At 40.2% G+C, this 24,229-nt stretch overlaps 1 protein-coding gene across 5 annotated transcripts in view; it reads left to right on the top strand.

Annotated features, from left to right (window-relative positions):
• LOC127636741 (GTPase-activating Rap/Ran-GAP domain-like protein 3) overlaps positions 1 to 24,229 on the top strand; it is a 140,670-nt gene that overhangs the window by 68,046 nt on the left and 48,395 nt on the right. For all 5 annotated transcript variants that reach the window (XM_052117475.1, XM_052117448.1, XM_052117441.1 and 2 more), the window contains exons 5-12: positions 15,684 to 15,802; positions 16,201 to 16,265; positions 17,084 to 17,147; positions 17,453 to 17,479; positions 18,589 to 18,664; positions 18,836 to 18,934; positions 19,037 to 19,140; positions 24,117 to 24,225. In XM_052117475.1, the coding sequence (XP_051973435.1) occupies positions 15,684 to 15,802; positions 16,201 to 16,265; positions 17,084 to 17,147; positions 17,453 to 17,479; positions 18,589 to 18,664; positions 18,836 to 18,934; positions 19,037 to 19,140; positions 24,117 to 24,225 (663 nt within the window). The remainder of the gene's footprint in view (positions 1 to 15,683; positions 15,803 to 16,200; positions 16,266 to 17,083; positions 17,148 to 17,452; positions 17,480 to 18,588; positions 18,665 to 18,835; positions 18,935 to 19,036; positions 19,141 to 24,116; positions 24,226 to 24,229) is intronic.

Here is a 24,229-nt window from a genome sequence, read left to right as displayed (position 1 = left end):
GATTAAGAGTGGTTAGTGCATAAGAGGTTTTGTGCTAAAATAGCCTACACACACACACACACACACACACACACACACACAAATCTGGACCCTCAGAATTGCCATATGCCAAAAGCACATATCCACTCACAGAATTTGGTCCGCAGCAGCATCAGTTGCATTTGGTTTCTTGATGCTCACACAGATTAATGAAGAACAAAAATGTAGCCCAGGTTTTGAAAAATTGCTTTTTGTGAGAATTTTCCTCATTGCTAAGTGGAAAAACTTAAAATGTATATAACTGAGCACTGTTTTTGAGAACACTATAGAATCGAGAAACAGTTCTTATTCAGAACCAGTTCCACTTTTATTATTAATTTATTGTGTAACCAAATAATTTTTATGATCCAGTTTATTAACAGTTCTTGAGCTTTTGCATTCTTTCGCTGATCCAGATGTACCACTATACTTATTCTAATGTGTGTCCTGCACCACTATTTTGCATTGCTACTGTGCTGATACCGCATCTGCTGGGCTCTTCGACTACTTTTCTGCAGGCGCCAGATTATTCCGACGAAAACTCGATGGGGCCCAACTTTTTTTCCATATTTATCTTGGCTAACTGTGATTATTTTTTACTTGTTAACTTGTTAACATATAAAACAATAACTAAGCACCATTAAACTTATGTGTTTATTTGCGTTAAAATAGTCAGAGGTATTCAATTAACTTAAGATCTGGCCATAAATTGTAAAGATCTGGCTGAAGAATAAACATGACCTCACACCCTCAACTAACAAATTGGTTTTGATGAACTTTACTTTTAGAAGAAAAATAACCATGGTGATAATTTTAAGATTGTAGGGATATTGTTTTCAAATTATGAAAACTGAGGAAGAACATTTAGATCTGCTAAAGCCCATATCTTTGACAACATTAATCCAATGACAATTAAAATGTATTCTAGAACTGTTCTTATTGTAGAAATGTCCTTATAGATAAAATACATAAAAAAATAAAATAAATAAAAATTTAAACAATATTTGAAGAAATAAAATAAGAACATTATAATATGTTCCCAGTTATTAGAGGATTGATTCCTTTAAAGTGCTAAATAAATAGTTAATGGAATCATAAAAGAACTGGAATCGGAACCAGATGAGTGCAATTCCTATGTCTCCCATCCCTTAGTCAGAGTATACTGTATGAAATAGTTGCTATTCACATACAGAAACACACACATACTCAGATCTTTCTCAGGTCACACACTTCTTCATCATTCTGTTTCTCTCCCTGTCTTTATCTCTTTTCATCAAATATACAAACACAGACATTGCACTGTTATTCCCACACACTTTCTGGGGGCAGATGTTATACTGTGTCTTTTTAATTGATTTAGATCACAACAAATATCTTTCTCATTCAATCCCTCTCACATTGAATGAGAGAGGGACAGAATATGCTACAGAGGAAGGGTGGAGGAACAGAGCAGATCTTGTCTTCTAATTGGATTTCAGCCTCTTTTCATTTGTCTTCTGTCTGTAAACCTGGACTGTCTCAGTCCAAAATATTCTCCACAAACAACAGGCATTCATCTCTTCCTTCCTCTCTCCATCTTATTTTTATGCTCCAGGAATAGAGCTAAATAAACAGGCCTCTTCACAGTCACGTCTCTGAGGACAGTTTTTAATGGATGCATTTCAATGGCCACAGTGTTTTGTTATTGTATTCATAAGGACCATTGTCCAAGGAGCACATTGAAAAGCTCAATGCAGAAGTAATTCAGAAAAGAAAACAACCCAAAAGATTTGAGCTTTCTAACATTAGACTTCATTACATCTGTTGTAAAAAGAAAAGAAAAAAAGAAAAATGTAATGTCATGTATTTTAAGAACAGTAACTGTACATAAATATTTAAAGATGTACAGACTCACAATTACAATTTTCAGTGCTTTGCATTTTAGACATTTTATTTAACCCACTAGGGTCTGAGGGTGTTTTGGGCCCTGGAGAAGTTTTGACATGCTTTGACATTGTTCTTTTTTTCAGCTGAAAAAACAAAAATTTTAAGTAATTGAAATAAGGCCATATACCGCATACTAAATATTTGTCCACAAGACTTTTGAGAACTGGATCTTGTAGCCTAGTGTTTTTGCTACAAAATGATGTGAAAACCATCCTGATCATTCATTCATACAAAACAATATAGTAATTAAACTTCTGTAAGACACTTTTCATGTTAGAAAGGTCATATACGCGGAGGGGTGAATAATTGTGAATATTGATGGTAATTCACTCCTGAGGAGACAAAGACCCCTGCACTGAGGAATGTGATAGAAAGAGAATGAATGTGAGGAGACTTAATGATCAAAATCAAGTTTTAAGTTAAAATAAGTAATCTGACTATACATTTTCTTTACATAAAGACTTTTGTAGTCGTTGTAGTACCCATTAGTAAAATATGTACATGTTTATATAAAATAGCATGTCAACTAATATGTAAGTAAAACTAAATTACTTACTAATCCGAAATTGTATCCTCGGCTGGATCAAATCTCTCTTCAAAATACAAAAGTTCATCGGAGTACCGCTCTTCTTCTGAGAAAAATGGTAACTCTTCGTCACTATCCATGAGTTTCCTCGCTTGTGTATCGTGCGATCTTCCAGATGTGCAGAAAAGTGAATGAACTAGATGAGCATCTCTTTTCTCAGCATGGAGTTAGACTCAGTCTCAATGATAGCACGTTTCACTAACGAGTGCACGCAGTCAGTACTGAAATGCTTTACCTTGTTCAAGCCAGGCACGGCGGTTCCTCTAAAATATTTTCAGAGGCTCCTGGGACATATGGCGTCCTCCGCGGTGGTCGCGCCATTGGGGTTGACGCATATGAGACTGCTTCAGCACTGGCTCCAGACTCGAGTCCCAAGATGGGCATGCGCCGCGGCACACACCATGTGTTTATCACCCCCGCCTGCCACCAGACTTTCAAACCCTGGACAGACCTCTGTTTTTTACGGACAGGAGTCCCTTTACAGCAGGTGTCCTGACGCGTTCTTGTCACCTCAGATGCCTCCAAACAGGGTTTGGGCGCTGTGTGCAACGGGCACGCAGCCGCTGGCTCCTGGAAAGGGCCCTCGCTGCATTGGCACATCAACTGCCTAGAGTTGCTGGCTGTATTTCTTGCCCTACGGAGGTTCCTCCCACTAATCCGGGGCAAGCACGTCTTGATCTGTTCAGACAGTACCGCGACGGTAGCGTATATAAATCACCATGGCGGCGTGCGCTCCCGTCACATGTCACATCTCGCCCGCCATCTCCTCCTTTGGAGCCAGCAGCGACTCGGATCGCTGCGCTCCACTCACATCCTGGGCAGCCTCAACACGGCAGCAGACATGCTGTCATGACAAGGTTCGCTCAGCGAGAGTGGAGGCTTCACCCCAGTTGGTCCAGCTGATTTGGGAATGGTTCGGCAAAGAACAGGTAGTCCTGTTCGCTCCCCAAAAGACCTCCCACTGCCCGCTCTGGTACTCCCTAACGGAAGCATCCCTCAGGACAGATGCGCTGGCACACGGCTGGCCCCGGGGGCTGCGTAAGTACGCATTTTCCCCAGTGAGCCTTCTTGCACGGGTGCTGTGCAAGGTCAGGGAGGACGAGGAACAAGTCATTCTAGTGGCCCCCTCTGGCCCACTCAGACTTGGTTCTCGGATCTCGTGCTCCTCACGACAGCCATTCCCTGGCAAATTCCCCTGAGGAAGGACCTCTTTCTCAGGGATGGGGCATCATCTGGCAGCTGCACCCAGATCTCTGGAAACTCCACGTGTGGCCCGTAATGCGGAAGATCTAATTGGCCTACCACCTTCAGTCGTAGACAAGATCAACCAAGCCAGAGCTCCCTTTATCAGGCAACTTTACGCCCCAAATTGGCGCTTGTTCACAAATTGGTGTTCTTCCCAGTCTGAAGACTCGCAGAGATGCGCAGTTCAATCAGGGGAGGCTGTCCCCCTCCACCTTGAAGGTGTATGTCGCCGCTATCGTGGCCCACCACAACGCAGTGGACGGCAAGTCCTTGGGTAAGCCTGACTTGATTATCAGGTTCCTTAGAGGCGCCGGAAGTTGAATCCTCCCCGGCCAAGCCTGTTCCCCTTCTGGGTTCTCTCAGTGGTCCTCTCGGGCCTTCGGAGACCCCCCTTCGAGCCGCTTGACTCAGTTGAGCTCGAGGCCCTCTCCTTGAAGACTGCCCCCCTGATCGCGCTCGCCTCCATCAAGAGGGTTGGGGACCTGCAAGCGTTCTCTGTCAGCAACATGTAGCGAATCAGCTCTATATTCTTCCACCATTAGGTAGCGAATCAGCACTATGAAATATTAATAATCAATCATAACTTGTTATAATCAATTATGAATATTTGGATCAGTTAATCGGGTTAACTTGATGTAGCTACATTAACATTACAACCAAATACTCGGTTCATCCCGTGAACACTCAATTTTGGTTATTAATTAATTAATTAATAGAAATGTACATTTCCGGGGCAAGGGAAATGTCTTTCTTACTAAGCATTAAGAGCAAGTAGTCAAAATCTATGATTAGTGACTTTAGATATGAGCTTGAGACACAGACAACTTTACATGTGACATGAACAAGACTTTATTAACTAGACTAAACATTTAAACTACTCTAACATACATATGCATACATTCATACAGTTTACCAAGGGAAAGAGGGCTGAAGCAGAATACAGGAAGGCAAGAAGTTATAGCATTGTTTGAAGTTCAGCAGATCAACAGCCTGAGCAAACCATCATATTAGTTCTGACACGCCCTTTTTAGAAAGGGGTTAAGGATACTTAATGTATCAAATAATGAGACTAAGTTTGATACTTGCATGTCCCATTTGAATTAAACTGTCCTGATGCAATTTGTTGATGGGTTGAGTTGATCTTTGATGATGTTGTCTTGATGAGAGAGAACCAGTGGGAGTCAGAGAATCTTTGGTGAATGGAAAGTCAAGGCCGTAGCCTGGCGCATGCTTGGGAGTCCTTGGGGCCTTCTAGTTTGGCATCATTCAGCGAGAGAGTGAGAGAGCACAAGGCTCAGAGGGCAAGAGAACAAGAGAGGCAGGAAGCCATAGGAGCATAAGAGAGTGAAGAGATAAGAGACAAGAGAGGGCTAAGAGAGGGCTAAGAGAAAGAGGAAGTGGGCGCAGCAATTTTATACCCTCAGGAAACAGGTCCCACCTCTCATTGGCTCGACCAATAAGAAGGGTTTGAGTTCTAGGCGGGAATTTGGTTTATTGCTCTTTGTTGTAAAATTGCCCATTGCATGTGCAAGAAAGAAAATAGGAAATATACTTGTAATACTAATATGTTGTTGTTATCGACATATCATGTACACAGTCATTTCAATCTTCAAAATACCAAGTTATAGAGACCAAATATGCCACACATATGATTTTGGTTAACCATAGTATGCAAAGTCTGAAACATTAACCCATTAGTTTGCAAGAAAACATAGATCAAGCACATTTAAGGGAAAATGTGAGATGGCACATTAGATACATGTCAATATTTATCACATGGATATATAGAATATATATATAGGATTAACAGGGTTCATTTCTCTTTCTCAGTAAGAGAATGAAGTGAGGGTCAGCACTTCTCTGAACATTCCTTTGGAGGTCGTAAAATTCTCCTTCCATTGGGACAGGAGAATGATTCCTTTGTCAAGGCTCATTTGCATGTTTATGACAGTAAGAGATTTTGGGCTGAATGACTCAAAAGATAGTAAAACATCGCGTAATATCATTCTACAGAGATCTTATATTCGAATTCAGCTCGGACAAATCGTAAGGTTTAATTTGATACCAAGAAAGGTATATTTGGTACCTTTAAAAGTGGGTTTAACATTCTTACACTCAGGCTATTAAATATAAAGCCTCTTATTAGATATAATGAGTTCTCCTACACTACTAAACAATTCTACTAATTTTGATCTACACCAAAATACATAGCACACAGGGATTACAACATATTTCATTAAAACTAAGCCCTTTTAGGCTTTATAAGAAAGACACACATTTTTACGCTCAAAAGTCCCCCTTCCTTTCCACACGATAAGCACGTGGTGAGCATGCGGATGTCACATGCGGTTCTCTGTCAATAGTTCATTGTCTCTTTGTCAATACATTTATTGTGCTTGTGGAGACTGGTTGGCGCTATTTCAGTAATTAGGGAGTTTCAACAGTAAGTTCTTGTTTGTTCGAACCTGCCGAGTTAATGATTCCTTCATTGATTCCCCAGTCGCTACAGTCCCCCTTTTCGCCAGGTGATGTCCCTGTTGGAGACATCATCGGGCGACAATCATCACAATGGCGGATGGCAGGTGAATCATGAGGGTTTTGTAGAAGGTGGTTGTTCCACGGTGGGTGATCTAGACAGTAGCCACATCCAGGTCTCTGCAGCAGGTGCAGAGGCAGCAGGTGCAGAGGCAGCAGGTGCCTTGACAGTGTGTCACCTGTCATTATGAAGTCAGTTTGTTTGAGGCAGGTGCTTGTTTGTGGCTGCAGGGAGTGGTTATGGGCATTGTGTAGTGTGGAGAGAGTTTCAGACTGACCTAGTACTGGTAGCAAAAGGGCAGCAGGTGGCCGTTCGCCCTTGGTTCGGCACCCAGTCACCAGGTGTCTGAAGTCTGCAGTGTTACTCTGCTCTGGCAGCAGTGCTGACTTGAGCTTGCCTGAGTGGTGTTGGGCAAGAGTCAGAGGTTTGTTCTTCCCAGTACTCCTCAGGGGAGTTCTGTTCCAGGAGCTCTTTGCTAGTGCTAGCAGCTCTTGTAACTCAGAAACAGGCGTTTCTAGCTGTCTTTGTGCAGCCTCTGTTTGGTACCTGTTTGAAAGGTGTACAGGAGGATGTTGTTGTAGACTGCTGTGGGACGTCCTGTGGTGTTTGCTGGGTGAGGCCTTGTGTTTGTTAAAGGCCTTCTGTGTCAGGTCACGCAGTTGTTGGATAGGCATTGTGTGGGGGCAGGCCATAATGCCTAAATGGTGACTTACCATAGGATGGAGGTTTCGGAGGAAAAGGCTCTTGAAGCTGGTGTCCTCCTCCATCCCAGGTTTGTTGCAAGCTCCGAAGTAAGCTCGTCTGAGTCTGTGGCAGTAAACATAGGGAGTTTCATGCCGACCCTGTTTGGTGTCTAGGGCAGCGATCAGTCCATTGTTAGACTCTGAGAATTCCGTTATGATGGCTTGTTTCAGCTGCTGGTAGTTAGACTGGATGTTTTCTGGCTGTCGAGCCAGAAAGCGTCGCAAGTCTGGGCTGGACGTGATCCAGATCAGATGGAGTCTATCTTGATGGTTCACACTCATCAAAGACTGCAGGTGAAAGTCAATGTCTCGCAGGTAAGCGTGGACGTCGTGGTCTCCTGCAAGCTCTGGTGTAAATGCAGGGATATGTCTGGCCATTTGGTTGAGGTCTTTGAGTGTCGCTACACGTGTCGTTTCAAGATTCGTCTGAATCAATCCTTTTCCTTCCGCGGCTGCAGAAGTTTTAAGGAAACTGTCCGATGACGTGTTAAGCAGAGGGGTTTGTCTCCCCTTTGTAAATCTGTGCTTGGCTGGGGAGGTTTCTCTGCTGATTGCAAGTGGGGAGTGAGATGTCTCTCCTGCTGTGGTTCCTTTTGCAGCAGGTAAGAGTGTCTCAGTTCTCGTTGGACCATGTCAAGTTCATCTTTGGTGTTTTCCAGCTGCTGAGTCAGCACTTTAACTTCAGCTGTGGACACATTCAGTTGACCTTCACAGGCCATGATTCTGGCATCTTTGTCCAAGAGTTCAGAATTTGCTGTTTTTAACAGTGAATCTTTGTGAAAAAGTACCTTTTCCAGGTGCTCTCTGGCTGTCTTTTCCAACTGCTCTTGTTGTTTAGCAGCTGTCAGAGCCGTTTGAAGTCTGTGGATTACCTCCTGTGACTCCCTTCTGCCAGGGTCCTTGTGTCTGTCCTGAGCCTCCATCTCTAGCTGGTCTATGCGGTTTTTAGCATGTGTCAGCTCCGTTTGGGACTCAGTGATCTGGCGTTGGAGGTTGTTTACCTCCTGTTTCAAACCTGTGAGGTTGTGGGCCAGGACGATAACCTCAGTCAGATATTTGTGCTCATACCTCTGGTTTGAGTCGTCTGTCATTAGTTCTTTTCCCTCGTTTTCCAGTTGCTTTTTGTTCTGTTGCTGAAGGTCGTCAGCAGCCAGGGATAAAAGGGTGTTCCTCAAAACACCTAGCCAGTCCTTTTGGCCTGCCATCTGGGCAGTTAGGCTGAGCATCTGCAACATTTTGGCACACTTCTGGTGAGAGTAAGGGCAAGGGACTAATGCAAGATCAAACAGAATTTGGAGCTAAAGGCAAAGTGAGACAGCAAGGTGTATAATGTACAGCTAGGTTTTGCTAGGTGTGGTTAACAATTGAAATGTGTTCCTGATTATTACTATCTTAGCTGCAAATAGCAGGGTGCTCAGATTTGTGTGGATCTGAGTGGCTTTGCTAAAAGAGCGTAAGCCTAGATTTAATAAATGACTTAAGATGTTTCTTTGGGTCAATTTATTTATCAGCACTTACTGATAGCATACAACAGGCTTGATCTTTGAACACATGAAGAGGAGAAAGAAAGAGGAAGAAAAGAGCTTTCCTATTAGATTGTGTCTATTAGTGGTGCTCAAAATTATGCCATAGAAATCGTCTAGATTACTAGTGTAGCTGGCTCATAAAATTTAAGCAACTTGTTGCAAATAAACACAAAATCGAGAAGAAAAGTATGTCTAGTTACTTTTGCAGTTTTATGGGGAAATAAAACCACACTAGACCAAGAGGGTTAAATGGGAAAATGAATAGCTGACTTCTATTATTAGTAAAAATAATAAAAAGACTTGAAGAAGTGATTAAAATAGCAGAATAACCTTGTATTGGGAATAATCAATAGCACTTATGATCAACAATTAGATTTGCTTTGGGCATCATTCTATAGTTGGTCACAGCTGTTAGCGTGTTCAAGACCACACAATGTGTTTGTCCCTCTATAAAGTTTAGTCAACGTGCCATTGAAAGTTCCCAATAACTATAAAAATTATTCTCTATCTAAACAGTTTACATGTAATTAAGTTTTTAGATTTAATTAACAAAGTAACTGCAAATTTAGCTGAACAGCGTTCAGTAAGGGATGCACCTGAAAGGTGCAGGTGAAGTTAGATGTGAAGAATTAAAGTTAAGGAAAGAGAAAGTGAGAATTCAGAAACCAGAAATGGGGTTAAAGGAAAATGGTTTAGATCACTTCACTCTGCATGCACACAAGCTGTAGATAAAGGCTTCATGTAAATTATGCTAGCAGCTAACTGTTGAAGCTATTAGTTAGCTTAGCCTAAGCTAAGGGGCTGCTAAGTTGGGTTAGCTTAGCCACCTAGGCTGGTTTGTTTACAAAATGGTGTCGGAAGGAAACACATGCGCTATCTGGAGTGAGCACTTCCTGTGACAAGTCGTTGTCATGGGAACCAATGCACTTCAGAGTTTCAGTGAGTGAAACACAGTTTTGATCACCAGGAAGCTAAGCTTTTAGACGCACACATAAGGTTTAGATGAAGGACATCAATCTAACTATAATTTGTAAGGCCTTTATACTGTGAAAAGGGGAGCATCGCCCAAATCTACATTTATATAACACTGTACTGAGATTTCTTCATCAGAAACAGGTTAAGCAATCAATTCTGGTACAGTTTACATGCCGCTGAGCTGAGATTCCTTCATCAAAACAGACTTACACTTTAATACTGAAATTAGGGTTTCTTCGCTAAAATCATATTACTCAGTACACTGATACCTTTTGAAAATATGCTTAAATGTGTTAAGACTCTTTCAATTACAGTATAGATGTCAATTCAAGCCATCACCTTATCCGCGATCCAAACAAGCCAGCAACTAGTGAAGCAAATGCCGTTTCGCATGTCATGTCCTATTCTGACCGGAATTATTCAATGCACACTTTTAGGTTGACAGTGGTTCAAGCTCATAACCTTTGTTTAATCATGCCCGCACATTCTCCACCATTATGTAGCGAATCAGCTCTATATTCTTCCACCATTAGGTAGCTGAATCAGCTCTATGAAATATTAATAATCAATCATAACTTGTTATAATCAATTATGAATATTTGGATCAGTTAATCGGGTTAACTTGATGTAGCTACATTAACATTACAACCAAATACTCGGTTCATCCCGTGAACACTCAATTTTGGTTATTAATTAATTAATTAATAGAAATGTACATTTCCGGGGCAAGGGAAATGTCTTTCTTACTAAGCATTAAGAGCAAGTAGTCAAAATCTATGATTAGTGACTTTAGATATGAGCTTGAGACACAGACAACTTTACATGTGACATGAACAAGACTTTATTAACTAGACTAAACATTTAAACTACTCTAACATACATATACATACATTCATACAGTTTACCAAGGGAAAGAGGGCTGAAGCAGAATACAGGAAGGCAAGAAGTTATAGCATTGTTTGAAGTTCAGCAGATCAACAGCCTGAGCAAACCATCATATTAGTTCTGACACGCCCTTTTAGAAAGGGGTTAAGGATACTTAATGTATCAAATAATGAGACTAAGTTTGATACTTGCATGTCCCATTTGAATTAAACTGTCCTGATGCAATTTGTTGATGGCTTGAGTTGATCTTTGATGATGTTGTCTTGATGAGAGAGGACCAGTGGGAGTCAGAGAATCTTTGGTGAATGGAAAGTCAAGGCCGTAGCCTGGCGCATGCTTGGGAGTCCTTGGGGCCTTCTAGTTTGGCATCATTCAGCGAGAGAGTGAGAGAGCACAAGGCTCAGAGGGCAAGAGAACAAGAGAGGCAGGAAGCCATAGGAGCATAAGAGAGTGAAGAGATAAGAGACAAGAGAGGGCTAAGAGAGGGCTAAGAGAAAGAGGAAGTGGGCGCAGCAATTTTATACCCTCAGGAAACAGGTCCCACCTCTCATTGGCTCGACCAATAAGAAGGGTTTGAGTTCTAGGCGGGAATTTGGTTTATTGCTTGTTGTAAAATTGCCCATTGCATGTGCAAGAAAGAAAATAGGAAATATACTTGTAATATGTTGTTGTTATCGACATATCATGTACACAGTCATTTCAATCTTCAAAATACCAAGTTATAGAGACCAAATATGCCACAACATATGATTTTGGTTAACCATAGTATGCAAAGTCTGAAACATTAACCCATTAGTTTGCAAGAAAACATAGATCAAGCACATTTAAGGGAAAATGTGAGATGGCACATTAGATACATGTCAATATTTATCACATGGATATATAGAATATATATATAGGATTAACAGGGTTCATTTCTCTTTCTCAGTAAGAGAATGAAGTGAGGGTCAGCACTTCTCTGAACATTCCTTTGGAGGTCGTAAAATTCTCCTTCCATTGGGACAGGAGAATGATTCCTTTGTCAAGGCTCATTTGCATGTTTATGACAGTAAGAGATTTTGGGCTGAATGACTCAAAAGATCGCGTAATATCATTCTACAGAGATCTTATATTCGAATTCAGCTCGGACAAATCGTAAGGTTTAATTTGATACCAAGAAAGGTATATTTGGTACCTTTAAAAGTGGGTTTAACATTCTTACACTCAGGCTATTAAATATAAAGCCTCTTATTAGATATAATGAGTTCTCCTACACTACTAAACAATTCTACTAATTTTGATCTACACCAAAATACATAGCACACAGGGATTACAACATATTTCATTAAAACTAAGCCCTTTTAGGCTTTATAAGAAAGACACACATTTTTACGTTCAAAAGTCCCCCCCTTCCTTTCCACACGATAAGCATGTGGTGAGCATGCGGATGTCACATGCGGTTCTCTGTCAGTAGTTCATTGTCTCTTTGTCAATACATTTATTGTGCTTGTGGAGACTGGTTGGCGCTATTTCAGTAATTAGGGGAGTTTCAACAGTAAGTTCTTGTTTGTTCGGAACCTGCCGAGTTAATGATTCCTTCATTGATTCCCCCAGTCGCTACAAACACTTGCCTGGAGTTCGGTCCAGCACATTCTCACGTCACCCTAAGACCGCAACCGGGCTACGTGCCCAAGGTTCCTATGACTCCATTCAGAGACCAGGTAGTGAACCTGCAAGCGCTGCCCCGGGAGGAGGCAGACCCAGCCTCTTCATTGCTGTGTCCAGTATATGCTTTGCGTATCTATTTGGACCACACGCAGAGCTTTAGACGTTCTGAGCAGCTCTTTGTCTGCTTTGTTGGCAGCGGAAAGGGAACACTGTCTCCAAACAGAGGCTTTCCCACTGGGTGGTTGACGCCATAGCATTGGCCTATCACACCCAGGCCGTGCCCGCCCCCTTGCGGGTTCAAGCACACTCGACGAGAAGTGTGGCATCCTCGTGGGCTGTGGCCAAAGGCACCTCCATAGCAGACATATGCAGAGCAGCGGGTTGGGCAACACCCAATACCTTTACGAGGTTTTACAATCTTAGGGTTGAGTCGCTTTCATCCTGTGTTCTCTCAGGTCTTAGCCAGTAGAACTCGGTAACGTGGTAACAACTGACCGGGTGTACCACTTGCAGCTAGCGCACTTTCCCTCCACTGAGGTAATATTGTGCGCCCTTATCTCAGGAGATCCCACTAACTTGGCTCCCTGGATGACTCCTCCCTAGCCCTCTGGACCGCAAATTCAGTGGAGGAATTCCCCGACCAGACCCACTACGAGTACTCAAACTACTCTGTAATGGAATAGGTGCCCCACAGGTCGGGCCCCCGTGTGGACTTAAAATGTATTAAAATTGGACCCCTAGTGTCGCTTCTTCGACCCAACGTCAAAGTGAGCAACAGACGGGGAATGTCTAGGTTACTGTGGTGGAGGGAACGAGACGTTGTGTCGTCCCGGCCACGTTGCTGAACCGAGCCACTGTTACGACCGAACCTCATTTTCGGACAGACGAATTTCCCTCCCTTTATATCCGTATGTCCGGGGGCGGGATATACAAATTCTGTCTGCCAATTTCTCATTGGCCTTTTCTCAAGTTCAGAGATGCATGAGGCTCTCAAAAGAGACCCCTGGTGTCGCTTCTTCGACACAATGTCTCGTTCCCTCCATCAGGGAACAGAGGTTACAACAGTAACCTAGACATTTTAAATTTGAATTGTTTTATTTAAAAGTACACATTTTAAGCTTTTTTATACATATGTTTCATGTTTGTGTGATAAGTATTCACGGAGTTTCAGTCAATTTCTTTTTACGTGTTTCAGAATTGTGCTCGTTTACACAGAGACTGCTGAAAGTGCACACTTTTTATTTTCTTTATTTTACAAAAGCACAAGGTTTTGTTGTTATTTTGAGTGTACACAAATAAAAGTAGACCATTTATAGTCTCCAATGATGTCTTACACTAAACTTACAATAAAATTAATCAAGAAAACTTACTGAATGTTATGTGATTTTCTTTACATCTTTTAAATACTAATTCCAACAATAAGAGTGAAAAAAGACAAAAACAAATCTGTACTTTTATTTTACTTGGATAGTAAGTGTTATGGACACCAGCAATATGGTTATTTTATAATGCAAAATTGAAGGTTCTCTTTTCAGTTTGTTTTGTTCCCTAATTGTCCCATTATTTTCATATGATGTAGTGATGTTGCATCTGTGTTTATTTACTTTAAGTATTTTTTTACACTGGCAGTCAAATGTTTGGAATAATGGATGTAATTTGCTCTTGTGAAAAAAATGTGTACCTTTGTTCACCAAAGTGGCATTCAACTGATCACAATGTAGAGTCAGGACATTGATAATGTGAACAATTACTATTACAATTTGAAATAAATGTTCAGCACTTCTTAACCTACTTCAAATTTTTCTCATCAAAAAATCCTCCATGTGCAGCAATGACAGCTTTGCAGATCTTTGGCATTCTGGCTGTCAGTTTGTCCAGATACTCAGGTGACATTTCACTCCCGCTTCCTGTAGCACTTGCCATAAATGTGGCTGTCCTGTTGGGCACTTCTCATGCATTATAGTCTAGCTGATCCCACAAAATCTCAATGGGTTTAAGATCCATAACATTCTTTTCCAATTATCTGTTGACCAATATTTATGTTTCTTTGCCCACTCTAACCTTTTCTTTTTGTTTTTCTGTTTCAAAAGTGTTTTGTTTTTTGCAATTCTTCCCATAAGGCCAGCACCCCTGAGTCTTCTCTTTACTGTTGTACATGAAACTGGTGTTGAGCGGGTAGAATTCAATGAAGATGTCAGCTGAGGACATGTGAGGTGTCTGTTTCTCAAACTAGAGACTCTGATGTACTTATCCTCATGTTTATTTGTACATCTGGCCTTTCATATCTCATTCTGTCCTTGTTAGGGCCAGTTGTTGTTTGTTTTTGTACAAAGGTGTACACTTTAGTGTACACCTTTGTATGAAAGCTTCAGTTTTTTTGCAATTTCAAGCATCATATAGCCTTCATTCCTCAAAAAAATATTGATTGATGAGTTTCTAGAGAAAGCTGTTTCTTTTTTGCCATTTTTGACCTAATATTGACCTTAAGACATGTCAGTCTTTTGCATACTGTGGCATCTCAAATACAAAGACAAAGACAAGGTTAAGCTTCATTTAACAAACCAAATAGCTTTCAACAGTGTTTGATATAATGGCAAGTGATTTTCTAGTACCAAATTAGCAATTTAGCATGATTACTCAAGGATAAGGTGTTGGAGTGATGGCTGCTGGAAATGGGGCCTGTCTAGATTTTATCAAAAATTACTTTTTTCAAATAGTGATGGTGCTGTTTTTTACATCAGTAATGTCCTGACTATATTTGTGATCAGCTGAATGCCACTTTGGTGATTTAATGTACCAATTTCTTTCCGAAATATCAAAATCTGTACATTATTCTAAACTTTGTGTTTATTTTCACAAAATACTCCAGTGTATTTTGTGAAAATAATGAATATTGTTAGTATCATTCTGCTGTGCAAGGAATGATGATTTCTGAGATTAACTTATTGAGATTGTAAGACTGCAATCAGTATTGAACTTGTGGTGATCTACTTTCATCCATTGAGCTAGTATTAGTAATAATAGTAATCTGTTCTCGCTGGATCTTCCTCAATTCTTTCCCTGCTGTCAAGTGAAGCATCTGTGTGGCACAACAGCCAGTTTCATCTCTCACAGCCCGCTCTTTCATTTGTTTGGGTGTGAGATGATAAAATACAGTATAATGCAGAATGCAATTCTGATCCCATAAATACCAGATGATACGGACGGTTGGCAACTGTTATGCGACACACATGATAAAAGTTTAATAATAAACATGCGGACCTGCCGGCACATGTTTTTTGAGCTGCTCACCGGGAATTTGCCCGGTCCTCCTGTTTAACCACTCTGGCCCTGCAACAATGTAATAGTTACTAAGATATTTAAGGTAAAAAAATAATAATTCTGTGCCACTAGCACCATCAAATGTAATTGCAAATATAATTACTTTTCTTAGCGCCACAGTTTACACCTCCTTTTGTGTTCAATGGTAGAAAGAAATAGAAACAGGTGTGGAGCAACATGAGGGTGTGTAAATGATGACAGACTTTTAATATTTAGGTGAAATATTCCTTTAAAGTATATCTGTCCTGATTGTTTGCCCTGTATTCTCACTTTAGTCCATCAGAACTATGTGGGAACAGATGCAGAGAAGAACCCCTTCTTTCTGTCTGTGGTCCTGTCAGATCAGAACAACCAGAGGATCCCACAGTATCGAGCCATCCTCTGGCGCAAGATGGTGAGTCAGACAATTATAGGTAACAGCATGCGTGTGCGTCAGTTTTAGTTTGTGCGCAAGTGCCTGTAAGCAATGACTCACATGATAGATTGACCTCTTCTGGAAGTGACTCTAAGCTGTTTGGCTCTATTGTCTGAAAGGCCAGTGTTTTAAGACTGAATCCCTAGATCAATGACAAGACATCCACATCCACTGAGTGACAGAGTGATATGGTATTAATATGTTATGAACTTTCCTGTGAGTAACAAGGTCTCAGTTGGAAAACAAACCTGTGTTATAGCCTCCAGCAATGTTGGCTGGCATTCTTATTATGACGTATTCATTAATGTACATGAATACTTCATGGATGCTTCAAGGCACCTTTTTTCTAATTTGTTAAATGTGCCATTCCCCTTTAGGGTACTCTAAAAATCAGCCTTCCATACAGTCCAACAAAATCCCTATCAGTCAAATCTATATTAAGGTAAGTCTGTCTGCATGCTACTTGCCTCCAAAAGGGAATATTGTTCAGCATTTGCGATATGCAATATCTTAAAAGGGTGTTATTTGGGGTATTATAATTATTTATTTATTTTATTTTTACCAAAAAGGATCCATATTTTTGACCAAAGAGCAATACTTGCTTATTAGATTCAAAATGTTTAATGTAAGAAGCTACAGTCAGAATCTTGAAGTAATAAATATAAGGTAGGTTTTCCTTTCTAATTTTTACTAAATTAGCAAAATGAAGAATGAGATCTGATCATTTTAATTTATATGCATCACTGTTTCAATGTTTAATTATAAACAGCAATATTTACCTACTCATGTTTTAACAAAATACATTTAATAAATGAAAAATGCCATGTGAGGGAATGCACATTTTGAGCGATGACGCAAATAAATAGTTGAATCAGAGTTTTTAATCAATCAATTGAAAGGAACAGTTTGAACTGATTCACAGAGACGAATTGAATCAACACTAACAGAGTTGTTGCTTCTTACGTTTAAATTACAGACCCTATTAAAACACCTCTCTCTTAATGATCTTATACCCAGTTGTAAGACATGAAAAGTTTGTGAAACTAGTGTAATGACATGCTTTTTTGGAAACTTAATGCCGAAATAAAATCTCTTGAAATGTTATTCAAGATGTTGCTTTATTTTATTTCACCAGCACAGCATCGCAAACATATTGTGGAAATTTATTATAGTGTGTTACACAGTCCTAGTTCACAAAAATAAAATGAAATTTATATATTAAAATTATTTTCTTCTCTCAACCCTTTCCTTCCCCTCCAGTGCCATGAATGTGGATCGTTTTGAGAAGGGCCCCAGGGAGATCCTTAACCCAGAGATTCAGAAGGTGCCACCCACACACACCTGTCAATCAACTCTTGCATGTACTGTGCACTTTGAATTACTGTCTATTTCTAGTCTGTTTTGTTTTTCTTCTGCTCCACAATCACTTTAGAGTTCAAAGGCAAGGCACTGTCTGCAGCACGGAATGATATTGCTCTAGAGAACTTTCTTTTGTGAAAATGCATGCTGCTTTTCAGAGGCGATTGTCAGTTGCATTCATGTATTTGGAAATGTAACACTGTTGGGAACAGATTTTTTAATTGAGATATAATTGACATTTTGACCAAAATTGCTTTTTATTGTTTTCAGGACTTACTGGTGTTGGAGGAGCAAGAGGTATGTACTGTCAAATGTGTGTGTGCATCTAATTTGTGTATATGTGATGTATGGAGAGAAAAACATCTTTCATATAATGCTGACTATAATGGAAGATACAGTTCTCTATGACAGTGTGCTCATTACATTAAAGGGATAGTTCACCCAAAAATGAAAAATCTCTCATCAAACCCTTATGCTGTTCCAAACCCATGTGACTAATCTCTTCTGTGAAACACAAAATGAGACGTTAGGCACGTGATTCTCAGCCATTTACTACTATAACATCTTTTTTTCCATACAGTGAGAATGGATGATGATGGAGACTGACTATGTTTACATGCTCTTAACAAAACTGTTTTTTATTCAAGGATTTTTGCAGAAAGTGGTATTCTGAAACATATAAACTAGAATGCTGTTTAAGGGATTAAGAGAGAGCGGTTTAACACCTAGGTTTCTCTCAAAGAACATGACTTAATGTTGTCTTGTAAATGGATAAGCGGCGTTCAGATGTGTGTTTGAAGAGTTTGTGTGCGTGGAACAGAATGGGGTAACAAACGTCATAGTATGGAGCCCAAGAACATGTCAACACAGCAGAAAGAATTCAAAATTTCAGGAAGTACAGTGAGAAAATCACATATGCTATAAACTATACCCATTTATACACACAAATGTAAAATATCAACTGCCCCTTAAGTAGGCGTATGTGCTCATACATTGGAGAATCACCACTTTTGCAGTGCAATTCAGCTGCAGATCACGATCGAAAGGTAAGGAAACAAACACAGCAACAACTGTGGAAAATCTGGATATAAAGCAAAGCAATAGAGGATAAAACATAATTTGTTATTTACACAAGTGCCGTGGGAAAAAACGTTTTCTCGCAATAACACCCTTTCTTGCAATAAGCCTCTTTCTGGTATCCATGTAAATGAATGTTGTCACTGTCAGTTTGCCTAACATTTACTTTTGTGTTCCATGGTAGAATGAAAGTCATATGGGTTTAGAACAACTTGAGGGTGAGTAAATGATGAGAGAACTTTCATTTTTGGGTGAACTATCCCTTTGAATATGTTACAAAGTTGGGTGTGTTTCTAACTTAGAGTTGTGTTTGTTTGTATGTTTTATAGGGCAGTGTAAACTTTAAATTTGGTGTTCTTTATGCCAAAGATGGACAATTGACAGATGATGAAATGTTCAGCAATGGTGAGCACAGATGAACTCATAATAATCATCTCTCATAAATATTTCTCACTCAGTAGTCATCGATTATTCATATGTCTATATGAACAGCATATGGTGCACCATATACTCTCTTGATGACAGAGTTTGTCTGAAAACATTGTTCTTGTTGTTTTTTTTTGTTTGTTTTTTCAGAAACAGGAAGTGTGACCTTTGACAAATTTTTGAATCTCCTTGGAGACACGATCTGTCTGCAGGGCTGGGCCGGGTATAGAGGAGGACTGGACACTAAAAGTAGGACAAATCTGCACACCTCATGTTTTCAAATAAACTGAAGAATATTTTTGTTGATTTTTCAACTGAATTTCGCATTTTCACTTTCTCTCTCTCTTTCAGATGGCACTACAGGAATTAATTCCATCTACACAGTCTATCAGGGTCATGAGCTCATGTTCCATGTTTCCACAATGTTACCTTATTCTAAAGAGAACAAGCAACAGGTAAGTATCAGGACACACACACCCTTAAGAAAGAAAAATCACATATTAGATCTTTTTAACATCTTAATTACTTCTCCATAACTGCAAATGCGATTCGCTAAAGTCTCCTGCCTCTGTTATTTTTCTTTTGCGTAAAGATCATGTGTCTCCTCTAGAAGAGATCTCAACAAAGTCACAAACTGTACTTAGATTTGCCAAGATACAAAAATCAGAAAAAGTCAAAGATTGCAATATGAATGCAAACATTTCTCATTAAATATCTACAACACCAGAATATCCACATTAATTTTATAGCACTACACTTACGGTTTATAAAAAAAATGTTGCCCTCATGAAAAGACCAGATTTTATGCTGATTAGGTAGTGGACTAGTTGGTGGATAGCTCAGTCATGGTGTTCACCAGCAAAACTTGCAAGCTGCTTTACCATGGAAATCTTTTTACAACACAATTTAAGCAGGTAACCTGCAATTGTGGTCTTTTTAGAAGGGTCTATTTTCATTTCTCTTAAAGAATTCTAAGTCCATCTAGTGCATTTCTGCAAAAGACTAACAAATAAAAATTGCACAGATGAGTGCAAAAACAGTCCAGAATCTTTCACAACAGCAAGAAACCGCAGCTGAATGAAACAGAATGGGGGTCTTCATTTAGAGTTTTAACTTGGCTTTTAAAATCAGTGGGAGATGCGTGATAATGGTCAAAACCATTTGTCTAGTTCATGTTTATGTTGAAAATAATTTAAATCCAGATAAACATGAAGGCATCCTGTGTAAGTCCACTTTGGTGTAGATCAGTGGTTCCCAACCCTGCTCCTGGAGGCTCCCCAACACTGCACATTTTGTATGCAAACTACCAGGTCGTGAAGTCTCTACTATTGAGCTAATGAGTTGAATCAGGTGTGTTTGATTAAGGAGATATCCAAAATGTGTGTGTGTGTGGGGGTGCTCCAGGAACAGTGTTGGGAACTGCTGGTGTAGATGAATCTCCCATGTCAGGCCAAACACATACAGGGCAGCTGCCTGTAGTTCTCTCTATCTCAAACTGCCTTCACCAGTCGCCTTTAGCCCACTAGGGCTTGATCAGCCTGATTAGGGGCCGGGTGTGACATACACGGGGGTATAGGGGGAGGGGCGTGCCCTTACGGCCCCGTCTGCCTGCAGGTCATCCCCATCTCTTTGGATCAGGGAGGGTGACAAGGGGAGGGGAAAAAACAACAACAACAACAAAAACGAGAGGGAAAGGCCAAAACAGTGCGACAGTGGGAGAGAGAGAGGAGAGATGTTTTGGTTCTCCGATATGCCGCAGCCTTGTCCTCGGCCACTCCTCCACCCCTTACTGGACTACTGCCATGCCTCCCCGGTCTGATCGGAGACAGTCCTCCAGCCCCTGGCGGATGAAAAGCCCCGCCACGTTTTCGGTGGAAGGTAGGGTTCTCCCCCGCCCCTGGCAGCAGTTCTCCTGCTCCAGCCGGTCGGCCATGAGCCCCTCCCTGCTCGCGGTTGGTGGTACTCTCTTGACCCCACTGCGTGTTAGCGGCCGGTAGGGGTCTCCTCCGCCTCTGGCAGGGGACCTGACCGCTCTAGGCGATCGGCTAGGAGCCCCTCCTCCCCTCGCGGTCGGCGGCCGTTCCTCAGCTCTCAGGCGGCCGGGCTCCTCCGTCCCCCAATGGATGGTCGTGGCTGTTCTTTTGGGGTGGATGGCAGTGGCGAGGGCTCTACTACAGCTCATCCCTCGTCCTTCCCGGATTTCGGAACCAGTGTAACAATGATTAAGAGTTGGGAAGAAAGGAGGCGAGAACCGGCTTGGCAATAAATAATATTTTTAATGGTTAACTTAAACAAAATTAACAAACACATGCAGGGCAGCTGCTCGTAGTTCTCTCTCTCTCAAACTGCTGCCAGTCGCCTTTACCCCTCTTGGGCATGATCAGCCTGATTACCACACATGTTCCATAAATTCCAAACAAGCCATTTTCGCAGCTTGGTTTAAAGAAATGCTCTTTTTCTATCAAGGGAGATGTTTTCAGTTCTGAAATGTACAGTATGTTTTTATAGTACAATTACCCTTTTATGTGTCAAAAGATCAAGGATTTGATTTGATTTCACATGTCATGACCCCATTAAATTAAATTTAGCTGAGAAGTCCATTAAGTCTCATGAGCTATTAAAGAGCAACATTTAAGCAATACAATTTTCCTCTTGCAATACAAACACTCTTGTCGAAATTAACACATAATGTTGATGAACCATTCCAAATACCGCCAAAGAAGGCAGGTCAAAGCAAACATCCATTTAAATCTACTGATATCATGAAAGAGTGATGAAGAGAGAGCGAAAGAGATAGACAGAAGAAAGGAGGAATGAAAGAAAAATTATGATGAATTATGAATAATGATAGAGGGACAAAGAGAGGAGCATAGAGTGTGTTTGTTGAGGCAGAAAGGAGCCAGTCTGTTGCTCAGTAGGTGCAGCGAGTGGGGAACAGGCTATATTTAACATCCAAAAGCCCTGGACATCACAGCAATCTCTCTCTCTTTCTTTCGTTGTCTTGCCCCCCTTCCCCCATGGCTCCATATCCTCAAGCATCAATCAGTTCACTCTCACACTCTCACTTCTCTGCCTCTCTTCTCTTGATTATATCACACAATAATCCTTCTCTTTCTCTCTATCAGATCATATGTCTGATTGAGTACAAGTAGAGCTCTTGTACTCTGGAGTGCTTGTGGAAGCATTCACAATATCAGGATTTTCAAAGCATTTGTGTCGGTTCAAGGTCAGTGCTCTACAACCAAGAGCCTCTTCAGCCCTGTGTGTCAGTATCCACCTTTACCATACTGAGCTGCTCGTGAAAGAGCAGGAAATCTTGATGTGCTAAAAGTCTCTTGCCAACCAAAGTGATAGAGTAAAAACATGCTGACAATCCAAACAACTAAAAGATGCATAAACAGTCTTTCCTTCACAGAAAATGTGTCTGGTTAGCTTGAGCCAGTTAGCCCCTGCTGGTACATGATGTAACTACACATTCAGAGGGCAAAAAGCATCTTTCCCCATTGATGCCAATTGGATATTAGCCCTATATATGGCAGAATTTATGTTGCGTACTTCGAAGAGTCATGTGCCAGCCAATCAACTTCCATTAAGATGGATGGTAATTCAAATATATAGCTTCCTCCAGGTATTATCGATCTCTTTGGTGTCAATTTTAAAAGGCTCAACCCTCTTTGTCAAACCTTTAAAAGCATTCAGGAGTCATTCATGAAACCTGATGGAACTGTTTAAACTTTGTGAGAGGGTTACAGTACACTTCTTACAACAGAATTTTTCATCTGAAGGATCCTCTGGTGTGAGGGTGTGGGAAGTTGCTGAGAGTGGCAGAGAATCATAAATGAACTCTCAGTAGAAATGAATCTGTCACTGCAATAAGTAAATACTCATTCCTGTCACACCTCATGGCCATGTGCATGTCTGTTTGTATGTGCATGCATAATTTTGTGTCTAGGTGTGTGTGTGTGTGTGCGTGTGTGTGTGTGTGTGTGTGTATGTGTGGAAGAAGGAAAGAGAGAGATACTAGCTGTGGGAGTGGGAGGTGTGGCTAAAAGCAGCTATGTAGTAATTGAGTTTTAAGGGGATATTTCATCAGTGTATGTGTTCTTGAGAAAAAAGATCAATAAGAAAGATAAAAGCTTCTTTTTGACCATAATGTTCCAGACTCATTAACAAGCTCAATTATCCTTCATGACTAACAGGCTGGAGGTGTCAAAGGTTGGCTCATGAATGTCCACATGTGCACACAGAATATCAGGTCGAGACACACACACATAGTACACACACAGTGGGACATATTGTTTTCAAAATGAAATTTTATATTTGAAAGGTTCACCCAAAATTTTTAATTATGTCATAATTTACTCACCCTCGTTCCATGCGTTCTTTCGTAAAACATAAAATATGTTAGGCAGAATTTAAGTCTCAGACACCATTTACTTTTATTGCCTCTTTCTTCATACAATGAAAGTGAATGGTAACTGAGGCTCTAAGTCCCTTACATTCTGCCTAACATCTCCTTTTTTGTTCCATGGAAGAAAGAAATTAGGGTTGGAATGTCATGTGGGAGAGTAAATGATGACAGAATTTTCATTTTTGGGTGAACAATGCATTTAACAGTGGAGGCAAAATGTTTGGTATAATATTTTAAGATTACCAGTGTGAGATAAATTATTCAAAAAATTTAATCCACAACAGATTATTAATTACTTCTCTAAAAAATTTAATCAATTACTTTACTGGTTACTTTATATGAAAAGTAATCACATTAGTAATGGTTTTACTTAAAGTTTCTTACTAAAAAAGGAAAGTAAAGAGACTAAACCCAATTTCTTGTAGATGCATTCTACATAATATAATTTTATATATATGTATATATTTATATATATATGCAACACAAATAATGTACTTACAGTAAAATTAATTAACTTATTTGAGATTCAGTAACTGCAATCTTAATTACATTTATGTAAAATGTACTACATTTGTTAAAACTGTAATAAGATTACAGTAATTACTTAGTAATAAGATCACACCCAACAATGAAGATCACAAAGCAGCTTTTTGAATTGTACTACATTTACATTTTCATTTATTCATTTGGCAGACGCTTTTATCCAAAGCGACTTACAAAAGAGGAAGAACATCAGCGAATCATCTTAGGGAGACAGTGGTACAAAAAGTGCCATATTACAAAGTTTCACTATCATCAGAATAGTATACAAAACAGATTTAAGTGCAACAAGAAATGTAAATAACATTTTTTATTTATTTTTTTTAGTGCTTTTGGAAAAGATGTGTTTTTAGCCATTTTTTGAAGATAGAGAGTGAGTTAGCTTCCCGGATTGAGTTGGGAAGGTCATTCCACCACCGTACTACATTAATTTATTATTGTGCCTTTTATGATCAACGGCCTCTATTTTACTCTGTGCAGGTAGAGAGAAAGAGACACATTGGGAACGACATTGTGACCATTGTGTTTCAGGAAGGAGATGACGCCTCTCCGTCCTTCAAACCCTCAATGATTCGCTCCCATTTTACACGTAT

The sequence above is a fragment of the Xyrauchen texanus genome, chromosome 4 (assembly GCF_025860055.1).
Source record: "Xyrauchen texanus isolate HMW12.3.18 chromosome 4, RBS_HiC_50CHRs, whole genome shotgun sequence".
Lineage (NCBI taxonomy): Eukaryota > Metazoa > Chordata > Actinopteri > Cypriniformes > Catostomidae > Xyrauchen > Xyrauchen texanus.
The sequence above is the reverse complement of the archived record's forward strand: the minus strand, read 5'-3'. Positions and strand labels throughout refer to the sequence as shown.